General features: G+C 35.3%; 1 protein-coding gene across 1 annotated transcript; it reads left to right on the top strand.

Annotated features, from left to right (window-relative positions):
• Nucleotides 1–15099: 15099 nt before the first annotated feature.
• LOC132621379 (epidermis-specific secreted glycoprotein EP1-like) lies at nucleotides 15100–16591 on the top strand. Its single transcript, XM_060335627.1, has one exon. The coding sequence runs from the start codon at nucleotides 15176–15178 to the stop codon at nucleotides 16484–16486; it is 1311 nt and encodes a 436-aa protein (XP_060191610.1). The 5' UTR covers nucleotides 15100–15175; the 3' UTR covers nucleotides 16487–16591.
• The last annotated feature ends 58 nt before the right edge of the window (nucleotides 16592–16649 follow it).

Raw genomic sequence — 16649 nt, 5'->3', positions numbered from 1 at the left:
ATCTCAATAAAAATATTATTCAGAAATTCAAATTTAGTATATCAAAATGCACTTTAACAAACAAAAAAAAAAACAAAAATAACGTTTTAACCGTCAAGCAAAAAAGAGTATAAAGGGCATTGTATCTGCATGAAACCTACAAATTTGAACATAAATTTCTCATTTTATTAGGATAACTTACCAAATTTATGTACTATTATGTTGAAGGAAGACATGAAATACTTCCTCAAGGGTGTTTTTATAATGAAAATAAAAATATTGTAGGAGTAATCGTGACTCTCAATTTTAATTGAGGGGGTAAATTGGAATTTTAATTATGGTCGAGGACACATAATCTCGAGTCAGATTTTCAGTGTCCGGAAATGGTGGAGATGAGCAGATTTGAAATGACAATGTTGCCCTTCATCTATTGATTATTTGAACAGTGGGAAAGTATTTGGGGTTCCCATAAGTGTTTGTTTATTCCGCCGTGTATGGTAGGTCACGGCACCTTTATTTAAATGCTAATAATAAAAATATACGTAGTTTTCTTTTTCTAAGTGCTACTAATTAAAAAGTAAAAGGTATTTTCTGATTCTCAATTTTCTTATGCATCATAGGATTTTCGCTTTAAGCCATTATTTTGTTGATAATTATTTGTTCACATTAAATCTATATTGTTCTGCTTTTTATTTTTATTCCTACACTAAGCTTATATATTTTATTTTCGTAATATTTTCTATAATATAGGCATCGAACAAACATATGTATGTGAAGTACTTTTCGTTGATATGACAAACTTCTCTATAATTATTTTATATCAATAACATCGGAGGTAATAATACGGCGTGATTTTTTTGTTAATAAGTGATAATTAATTGATACCTCAAAACAGTCATTACAATCTAGGAGAAGTGCAACACGAGTTATGACACTTAAATTATTAAGTTGGCCTAATTATTACAGTTATCAACTAAAATAATTTTAACAAAATTTATTTTGAATTTATTTGTTAAGACCACAGACTCAGCAAAACACGATGAAACTGCTAGATGAGGACACAACTTTGAAAGTTAAAAAGTTTGGCTATACCTATTTTCTTGTTTTCAATCAGATAATTCATATAAAGGATGCTTCTTCTGTTCTTTAAGAAGTTTATGCAAGTTAAATATTCTCTTTCAGGAAGAAAAAAATAATCAATGATCTGTTTAATGTCAAAAACGATGGTCAAATGAGTAGAAAGAATGAGGTGATGAGACAGGAATTCTAAAAGAATGAGGGAAAATATATTCACTTATAAGCTCAACAATAGGAATAATATTAGAGCAGCACAATATTAGAAACTTCTTCCTAAAGATTAAGACATCTAGACGACAAAAAGCATTTAAAGTGTTTAATATCTGCTTTTTCCATGTTTGCTTAAAAATAAAATAACAGCAGGAGAGGCATATGTGGTAGACAAATTTATTTTGCTTCTTCAAAAACACTCTAGGTTCGGAATTATCAGTCTCTCTCTCTTTCTTTTTTTTTCTTTTTTTTTAAGAGTAAGCTCTACTTGATTAAAAAAAAAAATGCAACTTTTTACTAGTCCATAGATGAAACTTCTCATCACACAATCATTTAAAGCAATAATCGAAATAGGTTTTAGAAATCATTTTGTCAAAAACTTTTCCAAGTTTAAGTTACCCAGGCACAATTAAATCATGGTCTTCAACTTTCTCCTCAAGAAAAGAAACTAGAATTACAGTCAATCATGTGGATTCTGCTTAGATCTTGTGCTCTTTCTCTTGTCCAAACTCTACAAGAATAAAATATATGTAAGTCCCGCATCTAATTAAACCTTTCCAAAATCCAAGATTTAGTAAATTTACTATTTAGTAGATCTAACAACACAATTTCCTTGACTAAAAAAATTAAAAATAGAAACAGCTGGCATCTTCATGTCAGTAGATATGGTTGACTTCAACTAATAATCTATAAATCTATATTCGACTAATAAATATATCATTCATTGGCTGCTGTAATTAGTAACTTAATTTAGCCGTTCGGAATCTTAGGTGGCGCTAACTTCAACTAATTCGCACAATTAAATAAATATTTTATCTTTTCCTAAAAATTAAATAAATTTTAAGTAATAATTATTGAACTTTTCTCCTCAAGTCATTTTCATTCACATAAAGGTCAAGGGCCCCAAAATATTCCAAAGGCTACAACCACTTAGTTCAAACGAAAAGATTGATGACCAAACTCTTTCTAGTTTTTCCTTCTTTTACTTCTTGTTAGTACTTAGTAGGTTTGACGTTGAAGAGATGAAAAAGTGTAACACCTTAAGGCTTAAACCATAAACTTTGACGTTCTTCGGACTCTTGCGTTTTTTTAAAATATATAATTAAGGTGTCCAGGTTAGCTTACACGCATAATTCGACTAATTTTATGAGGTACTCATTATCTCATAATACCAGCACAGGTCGGTAATTTTGTCCATCAAAATTTGAGACCTTATGATTTTTAATGTATACTTGATTAGGCTACATCACCCTTGCAGGCAAATCCTGAAAAGCAAACTTTATAAGTGCATTTTCAAAATTGTACTTGCTGTCTACATTTTCTTATTGCTACTTATATGTTTGGGTAATTATTGAGAGCTCAAAATTGGTCCCTACTACCATAAAAAGAAAAGGAAAAAATATGGGACAAATCTAAAACTAAATATAAAGAGTAGGAGCACATGGTATTCGATCAATTTATCTTTAAAGCAATTGTAGGTTAAAAGATTAGGATTCAGACACTAACATTGTTTTGCGAATTAATTAAACATCAAAAGTAAATCCAAATAATAATAATATACATAATTTCAGATAGATGATCGCTGTCTGCATGATGAGATCCAAGAAAAATATAATGAAAGGCACTATACATTTATTTATCATTACTTTCTTTTCCAATGTTAGTACAATAAAACTCATATATCTCATTTCTTTGTACAGCCAAACAAAAGGAATTGGTTAAACCTAGAGCCTAGAGGTCTAGCACGCTACCCCATGAGTGCTAGATAGTTTCAGTACTCTAATCTTCTGACTTCTTTCTTTAGTAGGCGTTTGGCCATTGAAATAAATAAAAAAAAAACATTTTTTTTTTGAAATTTTGGAGTTAGAGGTATGTTTCGCTTAAGTTTTTGTAAATGATATTTTTTATTGAAATGTACTTTCAACAAGATTTTGATTGTGAAAAACAAGTTTTTCTTTTTTCATGCCCAACACTAATTTTTGAAAAAAAAAAATCCAAAAAAAAGTAAATAATTCTATGGCCAAAGGGTCATTTAAGGTTATTAGATTTCAGTTGTATTTAAACATAGAAAATACTGATATTTGAAAAAAAAAAATGAAAAATGGTATTTAGAAATTGAAGTTGTGTGTTGGATAATGTATTTAATTAATTTGAAAAAAGGTAGAAATTTTGTGAGTGGATTTTTTTTTGGTCAAAATTCCTAATTCAAATTGAAACTCATTATCAAGAAAATTTTCAAAAATCAATCCAACTATATGTTGAAATCTTTTTTTGAGAAAAAGAAAAAAATTAATATCCAACCGGGTTTGCGGATATGAGATGTAGTTTCTCTAGATAGTTTTGTTATCACTAGGTGAGTAAATGTCACTCCTTTTTTTTTTTTTTTTTTTTAATAATCCACTCACCTAGGTTATCAACCTATGGTGACGGGGGGTTTGGCCAGACCCCTACCTGTCCATATATTTAACCAAAAGAAGACACTGAGGAGGACATAAACCTTAGCCTCTATGATACAATGAAGAATGAGATTAGACATCCTGAAAAAGCTAGCAAACAAGTAGAAGATGATATCAAGAAAGGACTGCTTTCCTGAGTTACATATGAAAAAGAAAGTGTTGAAAGCAAAAACTAAGAACCACATATTACAGTAGCTAAGTTTAGTCATTGTCAAAAGTGTAGTGCCCTTTTTTGGTCCTAATTCTGAAATGAGCAAAGCCCCTTTGATCATTCTTCATTAAAGTTTTAACTTCATGTGGTAAAGAAATAGCTTGAGTGAAGAATTTATCCCTTCTGTCAGCAAGTCCCATATTAGCAAGATGATCAGCAACAAAATTGGCTTCTCTAAAGCAGTGTTGAGCAATAATCCTTCCTTGTGACATAATCTGCCTGATCTTCCGGATTTGATCTCTCAACACAATTGGAATATTATATGTCCCATTAATCATGTGAATGACCATTTGAGAATCTGATTCGATCACAAGGTCGTGAAAGCCATGATCATTACACCATTGCAGTCCTTTCAATATAGCCAAACATTCAGCAACATTGTTACTAGTAGTGCCAAAGTAAGAATGAAAGGCCATCACCAGCTGTCCATTGTAGTCTCTGAGGATGCCACCACCTGCTGCCTCTCCCGGGTTGCCTTTACAACAACCATCAGTGTTTAGTTTCATAGTGAGGTGATTAGGCTTGGCCCATCTAACAACCTTGATATCAATAGCTTGTTTAATAGTTTCAACCTGATCCCACAACTCTAGCCAAATTGGCTTGAGATTCAGAGATGGTATCTGGCTGTTAATAATGAGATAAGCAAGCCAAGTAACTTGATTAATGATCCTGTTATAGGAGATTGGGATATTCTCATATCTGAAAGCACATCTTGCCTTCCAAATTTCCCAACAGATCAAAATAGGAGTACATTGTAAGAGAAGTTCATGAAGTTTGTTTTTTGGTTTAGTCAACCACCACTGGAGAATCAAGGATCTAGCATTAATCTTTTTGTACGGAATGCCGCAAGTGTTACAGAAATATTCCCAAACCTTGGCAGTCTCACTATGACAAAAAAGGTGTTCAATAGTTTCCAGTTTGAAAATTTTGCAACAACAACATCTAGAAGGTCCATTGACACCAAATTTCACAATTTTCTCATCTGTAGGTAGCCTGGAATGTAACAATCTGAGCATGAAGAAGGAAACTTTAAATGGAAGCTTACAGTGCCATGTTTTCGCTGCTGAAAGTGTGTGGTTTCTGCTTGGTCTAAGTAGATCCCAAGCAGATTTACAAGTAAATCTACCACTGGGATCAGGTAGCCAAACTGGATAATCATCCTTGTCTGGTTCAATGCCAATCTTGGCAATATGTTGCCAAATATGATCAGGCAATAGACTGGAAAGAGTAAGAGTGTTCCATTTGCCATCATATATAAATTCAGAGACCCTCACTCTCTTTGCTCTGTATTCAGTAGGTAAAAGGTAAGCAATTGGTCCAAGTCCTGTCCAATTGTCCCACCAAAATGATAGGTTGCCTTGGCCAACTTTCCATAATATATGTTGTTCACATCTAGCCCTGATGTCAGTGAGCCTTTTCCAAACATGGGAATCCCCACTCGCAAATTTTTTGTCAACTGGATGAGATCTTATGCAGTATTTTGCTTCCATGAATTGGTTGAGCAAAGAAGATTTAGTTCTAAAACTCCACCAATTCTTGGCTGCAAAAGCATCACAAAAGGATTGGATGCCTCTAAAGCCAGCTCCTCCTTCACAAGTAGGATAACACAGCTTTTTCCAGGCCATCCAATGGTATTTTTTCTTGCCATCACTATCCCCCCAAAAGAAGTTAGCAATGCACATTTCGATCTGTTTAATACAGGTTTTAGGGGGTTGAATGACAGAAAGAGTGTGAAGAGGAATAGAAGCAAGAACTGATTTGATAAGTACTGCCTTGCCTCCAGTAGAAAGAGTCCTGTTATGCCAACGAGTAATTCTATTGGACACCTTAGCCACCAAATCATTGAAGTAGGTAATTTTCTTCCTACCAGTGTAAATAGGGCAGCCCAAATAATTAAAAGGGAGTTTTTGATGAGCAAAACCAGTGAGATTAATAATATCCTGGATAAAAGAGTCACTGGCCTTGGAGTGAACCATGAAGCCAGATTTTCTCTTGTTAACAAGTTGACCAGAGATTTTCTCATATTCACTGAGTTTATCCATCATCATAGTGATGGAATTGCGATCCCCAGAGCTGAAAAGGATAGTGTCATCAGCATAGCACAAATGGGTAATAGAAGGTCCATTACTTTTGCAAGTAAAAGGAACAAAACTGTCATTGGTCAAATGATTCAGCATTCTAGATAACAATTCAGCTCCAATAACAAACAAAGAAGGAGAAAGGGGGTCACCCTGCTTGAGACCTCTAGTGGATTTGAAAAAACCATGCCTTGTACCATTTATATTAATGGAATACCAGTTATTAGAGATAATACGTTGAATCAGATCAACCCAAGAGTCAGAGAAGCCCAACTGTTTAAGCACATGGCACATATAGGTCCAAGAGACCCTATCATATGCCTTAGCCATATCTAATTTCATAACTACATTGTCATTGGGCTCAGCTTTGTTCATGTTGTGCACCATCTCTTGAGTAAGAGTAATATTCTCATTAATAGACCTACCTTTCATAAAGCCGGATTGATTTTGGGAGATAATCTTATCCATAATACTGGTAAGTCTACCATTAATCAGTTTAGAGAGAATTTTGCAAGAAAAATTACTTAAACTAATTGGTCTAAGATCAGAAAAAGCTTGAGGAGATTTGACTTTGGGGATTAAAATCAGGCAAGAGTGAGAAATAGCCCTATTTATAATCCCACCCTTAAAAATCTCAATAATCATGTTAAGAAGATCAATAGAAATAATATCCCAGCATTTATGATAAAAAATACCCGTCATGCCATCAGGGCCTGGTGCACTTCCAGGATCCATTGAGAAAACAGTGTCTTTGAGTTCTTGCATGGTGGGAATAGAGCATAGCATCTCATTATCCTCCCTTGAGACAATCTTAGGAAGACATGAGAGTTTAGAAAAATCATTGTTATTGTTGTCTTCTGTGAAAATGTTCTCAAAGTATGAAATAGCTTCTTGAGCAATTCTGTCCCCCTCAATCCAGTTACCTTCCCCATTTTTTATCTTCTTGAGAGACAATCTTTGCCTCCTGGAAGTAATAACAGAATGGAAAAATTTTGTATTTAGATCCCCTTCAGCATGCCACTTAATACCAGCCTTTTGCCTCCAGAAGGCTTCCTCAGTCTTGTAATGCCTGATTAGTAAAGCATTGGCCTCATTAAGGTTAACCATATTAGTAGTAGAGTTGTCTTGAAGGCAAACATCCTCAAGATCAGCCACCCTTTTTTCCATTGTTTTTGTATGCTCGAAAATGTCTCCAATGATGTTCCTAGACCACCAAGATAGTTTCTTACTTGTATTTTTCAGTTTCATGTGGAACCTCCAGACCTGAGAACCCTGTACATCTATCTGCCAAGCTTGCTTCACAATATCCTGAAAATCAGGTTTATCCACCCAAAAGTTCAAGAATTTAAAGTATTTAATATGACTAATGTTACAAGTTTTAGCATGTATAAGCAAAGGGGCATGATCAGACCCAGATCTAACCAAATGTGTGACACTAGTCTCAGGAAAAGTAGTTAACCATTTCTGATTAGACATGGCTCTGTCTAATCTCTTCCATATTCTATTCTCTATAGCTCTGTAGTTACACCAAGTAAAGGCAGAACCAATAAAGCCCAGGTCATAAAGATCACAGTCTCCAATACATTCAAGAAGAGGTAAACTCTTCTCCATTCTATGTGGATTTCCTCCTATCTTCTCAGTTTGATCAGTAATACAGTTGAAATCTCCTAAAACCATCCATTCAAGATTCTGACTGGAAGCAATAAGGCTGAGATCTTCCCATAGAGATTCCCTGAGAGAAGCTTTACACTTGGCATAAACAGTAGTGATGGAAATAGTATCATCTCCAATCTTGATAAAGCAAGAAAGTTGTTGTTCAGTGTCAGAATAGACTTGGCATTCAACATCTTCATCAGTAAATATCCATATCATGTTGTTGCAGTTAGCATAAGCAAAATTATAACCCAATCGTCTTCTGTATCTGTCAAGTTTTGTGGTTTTGCAGAATGGTTCCTGAATAGCAAGAAACTGAATTTTGTGTTGTCTATTGAGCTGGCATAGCCTTTCAATGGAGCTTTTTATGCCCCTGATATTCCAACTTAAAATGTTAATCATAGTAAACAAACTTGGTTTTTGTGTTGTGTTGTGTTGATGATGAGGGAGCATTTCTGCCACCCCTACCTCTGTAGTTGCCTCTTCCCCTTCTTGACATATTAGATCCTCTTGGTGATAGGTTTACCCTATCAGAGATATCCCCAAAAGCTTGGGAAATGGTAGGGTCACTGCTATGTTGTCCATTAAAAGTTTCAACAATCCTTTTTGCAACTTCATCACCATCAAAAGGGCCCTCTTCCAGGCTTTCATAGTCGTCCTCATCCAGTGTATCTGAAGCATCCTCTGATTCCTCTTCTTCGTCTGAGTCATCCCCTATTTCATAATCACTGTCAGGAACCCCAACTTCACTATCAGATGAGCTAGCTTCATGAATGTTGTTAGTAGCATTAATGATGTTTGGTTCTTTATGAATCTGCAAATCAGATTTTTCAATATGTTGTCCATCACTTCCTTTTGATTGCTGATTGGAGTTGGAAACTCTAGAACTTTTTCTAGCGGTATGTTCTGGGACATTTTGTTCATCATGAGTGTTTTGATCCTGTTGTGTTTCACTGCCTTTGAGTTGTTGACTTGTGTTTGTATCTTTTGCACATTCTATAGGTGTATGGTTTGGCCCTTTGTGTTCATCCTGAAGTATCTGATCAATAAGGACTTTTCCTTCTTCAATTTTTTCCTGAGTTGGCGCTATCTGTTGTGATTCCTCCTGTTCCATCTTCTTGTTTTTTTTTAAAGTGTCTTGTTCCATTTGGATAGTCTTCTTCCTCTGCCTTTTTTCCCTTTGTTTGTCAATATATTTCCTGTTTGGTAACTGCTTCTCCTTGTCCTGTAAATAATCCTTAGCTTCATGTTGTTTGTTCTTGCCTGAGTTAATTTGAGCATCATGGTATCTGTTCTTGTTTGTGCTAGTCCAAGCTTCATGTCTTTGGGTTCTCTTCTGAGTTTCCATTTTTTTTTTGTTTTGAGAATCTGTATCATCACTGATTTGTGAAAGTGTTTGCTTATCAACAACTTGTTTGCCAGTATCACCTCTGATGTTGCTTCTTTCACCATTATTTATCTTATCCCTTTCACTGTTTTGTGTGAGATTATTGTTGGGTTGTGCCATATTGGTGTCATTTATTCCACTGCTATTACCTATTTGTCTGCCCTTTCCTTTTACTGTAATGAAACCTTCTTCATCTTCATCACGATTGTTGTCACCAAAGTTGTTATTATGATCATGTGGTTGATTTTTCTTTTCTTGTTCCTGTTGTTCCCTCTGATTCTTTGCCCTTTCATATGCAGCCTTAGTTCTACATTCAAAAACATTATGTCCCTGGAATTTACAATAGGTACAGTAACCAGGTACATTCTCATATTCAATGTCAAGCCAAACCCCATCTTCTGCACCATCTAGCCTATTGAAACCCAACCAAAGTTGATCAATTCTAGGCTTAAGAAGATCAATTTCAACCTTGACTTTAGCCACATTTCCCCTAGATTTGGAGAAAGTGGCTTGATCAGGAGCAATAGCTAGCCCAACATCCTCTACCAATCTGGAAAGGATGTGCCATCTAAAGAGATGCCAAGGTAATTTGTGAACAAGAATCCAAACAGGGACTATGGTAGTTTCTGCTTCTGGTTTAAAATCAGGAGTCCATTTAAGGACCTTCATGGGGCAATCACCAAAATATATGAACGGTTTGAAATAGATGTGTCTAAAATCAGTGTCGTTTGTGAAATCAATGTAAACATGTGTCGAGTCTACATAAGCGATGTTGACTGTCCCTTTGAGGTGGAATTGACTATAAAACTGGTTCCTAAGATCCTCCATATTTGGCCTTCCTTTGTAGAATTTCCCAACAACAGTCATTTTACAATCCTGTGCAAGATTTATGAAGTAGTCATTGGCACTGAAAAAAACTGCTCGCTTACCAAGATGTGTGCCTCTTCTAATCTCCACCGGAGCGGAGTTTTCCGGAGGTGTAAGGCTCGCTTGAACCGCTGCAGAGAAACTTGGTTTCGAAATTCCTTGATTGTTGGCCCTAGAGTTGATACTACCTTTCTGCCCACTGATTTTCGGCTTCAAAATGCCCTGATTAGTATTGATAGAGCTTGGAAAATTTTGTCTCTCCCCTACTCCATCCGCAGAGGTAAAAGGTTCTTTCCTCTTATTCTGGGCGATTTCAGCATCTTTAGTCGGTTTGGGAAGGTTTGTTTTGTCAAAATTTGAGGAAATTTTTGGGAAATTGTTATTGGGTGGAGCTATGCTTGGATTAGTGTTATCATTAGGTGGAGAAGATGTCTGAGGAGGAGGGCTTTCTTTAATTTTGCTATTTTCCGATGGGTTAGGTAGAGAAAGAGGTGGAGGAGCAACCAAACATGGTTGAGCTGGCGTGGTTTCATTGGTTTGGGTGGGTTGGAATTCAGAATTTTCCTTTGTTGTTACCGTTGGAAGGTTGGGGTCAGGGGGTGGTCGGGGGAGGGGGTTGTGGTAAGTTGAGTCCACTGATAGCATTTTCCTAGGGAGAGAATTTTTTGGTTAGTGTGTCAAATGCATGCGCCCACAACCACCTTCCACTCTTCATAAATTGGAAGAAATTTTTTTGTCTTTTTTTTTCCCCCCTCCCATTTTTAGGAGGATTTATAGTGTTTCCACACTTCCCCTCCAGTGTGACTCGAACCCATGACCTACCGGTCGTGGGTGGAGGTGCTTAACCACTGAGCCATCCCTCACTTGTCGAGTAAATGTCACTCCTCTATCTCACTTTATGTGAAGGTATTTGATTGAATATAAAACTTAAGAATAAACACAATGTTTTTGAAATTTGTAATCTAAAATAAGATATAAATATTTGTATGATAATAAATCATTTTATTCAAAATAAAATAAGAAGTTTAAAGTTAAATTATTACTAAATATATATATTTTTTTAATCTGAATAAAAAGAGACGGCCGTCATATAATTTTGGACAGTAGTGTTTAATAGATTTTTCATTTCTTACATGAGGAACAAAGGATGGACCAACATTTGTTTAGGGTACAGACAACAACCCAACAATGAATTTCTCTGCCTGCCAAGCCATGAATTCAGTAATTAGTAGTACAATTGATAGTTTTATTTTGACCTTTAGTCGTTTTTCTTTCATAGCTGTAATAAATAGTCTTTGTATTTTCTGCAGAAACTAAGCTGCACTAACGCATTTTATTTCCTGATCTTTATTTGTGTAAGAGCTTTTGACATTGTCTTTAGCTCCTCTGTGAGTGGTCACTTTCATTTACAACCTTGCAATAGTGATTGTGTTTCCTTAATTAATAATTATTACAAAGTGAAAGTACTGAAAGTAGTACGCAGGAAATTCATTCATGTGAAATGATCAGAGTGGAATTGCTAATTTGAGCCAAATTTTCTATTAAAAAGTAAAAAATGTAAATGAAAGAACCTTGTCGAGAAATAAGCAAATATTAGCTAGGGTGTGTTATTTTTCGTGAAAAAGATTTTTCATTAAATAGGTCTAGAGCCTTTTTTAACAATTAGTTGGACACAAAAGTATATATGTCATGTAGGATAATCAAATCAGATTAAAAAAAATATGATTTGAAAACAATGGTTTTTTTTTTGTTAACTAGAGGAGATGGGATTTGAAAACAACGTTTGATGGTATCTTTTAGTATAAAAGTCAAAAACAATTTTGGTTGAAGCAAGTGAATTGAAAAAAAAAAGAAAAACTGTAAAGAAAAACGACTTTCACAGTTAAGTGATGAAAAGTATTTTTTTTCATCTGGTAGAAAATATATTTAGCAACTCAAAGTAACTAAACACTAGAAAATTAATTTCATAAATTTCTTTTTTCGTCATAGGAAACGCACTAGCTAGTTTGGAAAATCCTTTTTTGTAGGGTTTTATCCTAATGGTACTCCGTACTAACCCCATGGGCCATGACACAGTAGTGAGGGTACAAATATAGGCCCATTGATATATCTAATTCTAATTGTCTTCTTCTCCCCCCACTCCCCTGAGTAGACTCCAATAGGCCCTTTGATTTATAATATCAAAATTGTACTATCTTTAATCTTTCTTTTTAATCTTTGGTTACTAAAATTTATTCAACAACCTTTTTTTTTGTTTTGTTGTTGTTGTGGCGAATAGCTAGATTAGTTGGCAAGTTTATAAAATTCCTCATGTTTTATTGGACTTCACGTTATACGTGACTCAACTAACTTCATCAACTTACAAATGCACAAGTTTTCTATAATTTAATGTCACTACAATTTCATCGAATTATATATGTGACTAATAATTCGATCTCGACTGATATATATTTTTGTATACGACAGTGTGAAAGTGAGATAACTGTAGACTGTAGCCATTAAAAACTACGTACTACTAGTATTTTCTTTTCCAGTAGAAGAAATTGCTATAAACAATAATACAGAAAAGAATAAATGATGGCTTCCTTTTACCCAAAAGTGAAGAAAGACGTACGTGATCATAAGTAATTTCTCCAAAACACGTGGCATACTTATATGACCTCCATTTTATTGTGGTCCTTAGTTACTAGTAGTACTTAGCAGGTGGAGTTAATATTGTATATAATTAATACCTACATGTTCAATGTCTTTCTGTCTGTATAAATATGTGCAGACAGATTAGCAGTAGAAATAATTATAATGAAAATGAAACTATTCGCCTTTCCCTGTCCTCTCCACTCCTATCAAACTGAGGGTTGCGGTACGGGGGGCGGGGGGCGGGGGGCGCGGGGGGGGGGGGGGGGAAATAAGAAAGTTTAGTTAAGAAAAAAAAAAGTAAATTTTTATTTGCTGAAGTCTCTCGAATGGGGGTCTTAAGAATATATGAATAGAGATTATGAGTGTCAAATGGGGCCATGAGCTGAATTTGGACACATCAAAATAGATTGACCTCCTAAATGGATGAGTTATTGACCCGCCCAAAGATTATTTGGGCCGAAATGGACATCCAAATGGTCTAAACAATGGATTATGGCCCAATCCGCCCAACTCTAACCAAGTTATAGTTTTCCTTCTTATAATTTGCTTAATTACCTAATAATTTCTTTTTCTTTATCATAACTATATATAACATATCAAATAATAAAAAAAAATTAACAAGTTTTCTCACGGCCAATTTGGGCTACATATTAGACTAGCTTTTAGATGGGCTTATTGGATGGGTAAAAATGGGAAAAAATTGCACTTTTATCCTTCAACGGACTGGTCTTTAATTTTGCCCTTAGCAATTGAATTTATGTCTAGCGGACATAAGTTTTTTAACCGCGCAGGGTATAACTTGTGGGATATTATGATACGAAAATATTAACTTATGCCTCCGAAAAAGTTGTTTGTTATAAGGGACAAAAATTAAAGACCAACACAAAATAGGAACAAAAGTGCCAAGCGGAGATACATAGCCAAAGCCCAGATAATGTCATAAAGTAGCATAAATGACGTCCATAAGTACACCATCCTCATAGCTGTGTTGATTTTGCCATAATTATGCAGTGACATTTGAAGCTCTGTTTTCATTTGCCCCCTTAACTCACTCCCATGCCTTTGGTAATTTGCAACTCTCTAGGGGACCACTCTCATCAAAGTTCTCTAATCCACATGCAACAGCATCCCTTCACCAACGTAATGACATACAGAAAATTCACTAAAATCTTCCACAGCTAACATTTGATGGCAGAGCGCACCACAGACTAGACTTATAATTAGAGGACAACTTTAAATATAGAGACAAATACTTGTAGGGTTGGCTATGTTTCTAAATTCTGCACAAATAAAATGGAGGAAAAACGTTTGAATCCACCTTGAGTTAGATGAATCTTCCACTCTTGTTTTGGCTTCTTAAATCCACATATATCACTGTTAAAAGAATTAAGAAAAATTGGATCTTTATTGTAGAGAATTGGGACGAAAAAATCAACAGCATGGGTGATGAACTCCATCTTAAATTGATCATTAATGTCATCCAACTAATTACTCCTAAGTTACCCAATAATGACGTAATGCATTACATCCATGACTAGTCGTATATGTAAATGTCAACTATGAGTGGATGCTTCTTTCCTAGATTTCTGATAGTATATTTTCGGCAAAAACCTCACATGTGCTTCAAGCCTTTCAGAACTATAGCCATAAATGTTCTTCCATTAACTAGTGGCGTACGCAGAATTTTTCGTCAGCGGTGTCACATTTTAAAGTGAGTAATAATAAATGAAATAATATAACACCACATTAAAAAGGAACAAATACTAATAAAACACAATTCACGTACATTATTATAACTTTTCTAAAAAAATACTATTACACTTCTCGATGATTTTTTTTTTTTAAATGTATTCAAAATTACCTTAGTAGAAATAATACTATTTTTTTTTAATAATTGGCACCAAATATTCACTAAACAACTGATTATTCATTTGATTTTGTAAATTGTTTTAATCAATTTTATTGGCGAGAAAGAAGGTGAAAGGAAAAAAAAAACATAACAAAGATAACTATCAACGAAAGTGGGAAGATTCTTCTTTAGTTGAAGATGTTTATTGTCGCATCAATCGATTGGCAGAAAGATAGGTGGTGACCAATGGTGTTGTGAGGGTTCGAACTCGTGCACTCACTAGATGATTTCAGCACCTAACCAATTGAGTTGCGCAATACTTAGTGTTAAGAGTGTCACTATATTCTATATATCATATTAACTTCTGCCTTTTAATTAAATATACATATTTAGCAAAAATTTCCGACGAAGCAGTGTCACGTGACACCTCTCGGCTTAAGGTAAATCCGCCCCTGCCATTAAGGACTCTTTTAATGATGAAAGTTATGGGTCATGGTTTCATTGACTAGACCGAAAAGTCAAAACCCATTTGTCAAAAGAAAGTGGATTCAAAAGTGTGTTGTTTAAGTTTGAACAATGATGAATTTGTCAAAGTCAACAAATGCTATGTCAAAAACAGGATATATTGATCCACTGGATAAGAGAGCATAAATAAGACATAATAAAATGGATGTCTCTGCATATTATATTGGTTTCTTACTTGTTATATATATGGTAAGTCATTAACTTACCTAGCAACTCAATCTTGTTCTCATTCACAAAACCAAAACAATGTCTTCCTATTCTTCTTTGCTTGTAATCACACTTTGTTCCCTATTCATTGCAACTTCAGCCAATGTTCCGCCTGCCAAAACCTTCAAATACATCAATGAAGGCTCATTCGGCGAATATTCTGTTGAATACGGTGCAGATTATCGTACGTTAAACATTGTCAACTTCCCCTTTACACTTTGTTTCTTTAATTCTACCCCAAATGCCTTTATCCTTGGGCTACGAATGGGCCATCGAAGATCTGAATCCGTTATGCGATGGGTATGGGAGGCTAATCGTGGCAAGCCTGTTCGAGAAAACGCCACTCTAACCTTTGGTGCTGACGGGAATTTGAAACTAATTGATGTCGATGGCACGGTAGCTTGGCATACCAATACTGCCAACAAGGGTGTGACAGGGATAAAACTCTTGCCTAATGGTAACTTGGTTTTACATGATAAAAATGATAGATTTGTTTGGCAAAGTTTTGAACACCCAACTGATACACTTTTGGTGGGTCAAGCTTTAAGGGCTAAAGGCCCATCTAGGCTTGTTAGTAGAAAATCTAGCAAAGAACCTGTTGATGGGCCTTATAGCTTTGTCCTGGAAGGGAGACATTGGGCCATGTATTATGGAAGTGTAAATTCACAAAGGCCTTTGCCATACTTCAAATCAGACGATTATGGCAATGGGAAAGGCTCTTTAGCTAACTTTGACTTCTATTGTGAGTCAGAATATGGTGCAAACCATGCTTTTGAGTTAGGATTTGGGTTTAACATGACAAATTCTCCTAGCTCTGGCACATCCATTTTTACTAGGCCCAAATACAATAGCACATACACTATGTTTAGAGTTGACATGGATGGTAATCTAAGAATGTACACTTATGAACCAAATGTTGATTGGCGGGCATGGGAGATCACATATCAACTTTTCAATAGGGGCAACGATGGGAAAAGCGAATGCAAGCTCCCGAGGAGGTGTGGATCATTGGGCGTTTGCGAGGACAGCCAGTGTGTGGCGTGTCCGAGCCCTCGAGGCTTGGTTGGGTGGAGCAAGGGTTGTGCACCACCAAATTTGCCACCATGCAGGGGAGGATCAAAGGTGGACTATTACAAGGTTGAAGGAGTTGAACATTTCACTAGTGATTATAATGAAGGTACTGGACCTATGAAGCTAAGTGAATGCAAAAATAGGTGCAATAAAGATTGCAAGTGCGTGGGCTTTCTCTATAGAGAGGAGTCATCAAAGTGCTTGGTTGTACCTGAGCTTGGAGCTTTGGTTAAAATGGACAATTCCTCCCATGTTGGCTACATCAAGATCTCAAAGTAGATGTATTTATATTAAGCAAAAATTTTCCCTGTTAATTTACTTTTAATGTGATTTTGACAAAAAGATTATAAATAATAAAAGCTTTAGCATGCCAGATTTTGTTAATCCGGACAACAGAGTAAGTTTGAAATCCACCAGTAATTTAATACGATCATAACTGCAA

Source organism: Lycium barbarum, chromosome 12, assembly GCF_019175385.1.
Source record: "Lycium barbarum isolate Lr01 chromosome 12, ASM1917538v2, whole genome shotgun sequence".
NCBI lineage: Eukaryota > Viridiplantae > Streptophyta > Magnoliopsida > Solanales > Solanaceae > Lycium > Lycium barbarum.
The sequence above is the reverse complement of the archived record's forward strand: the minus strand, read 5'-3'. Positions and strand labels throughout refer to the sequence as shown.

What these genes read in the sequence shown, in the direction of transcription:
- LOC132621379 (XM_060335627.1), top strand. Translation starts at nt 15,176, where the DNA reads ATGTCTTCCTATTCTTCTTTGCTTGTAATCACACTTTGTTCCCTATTC.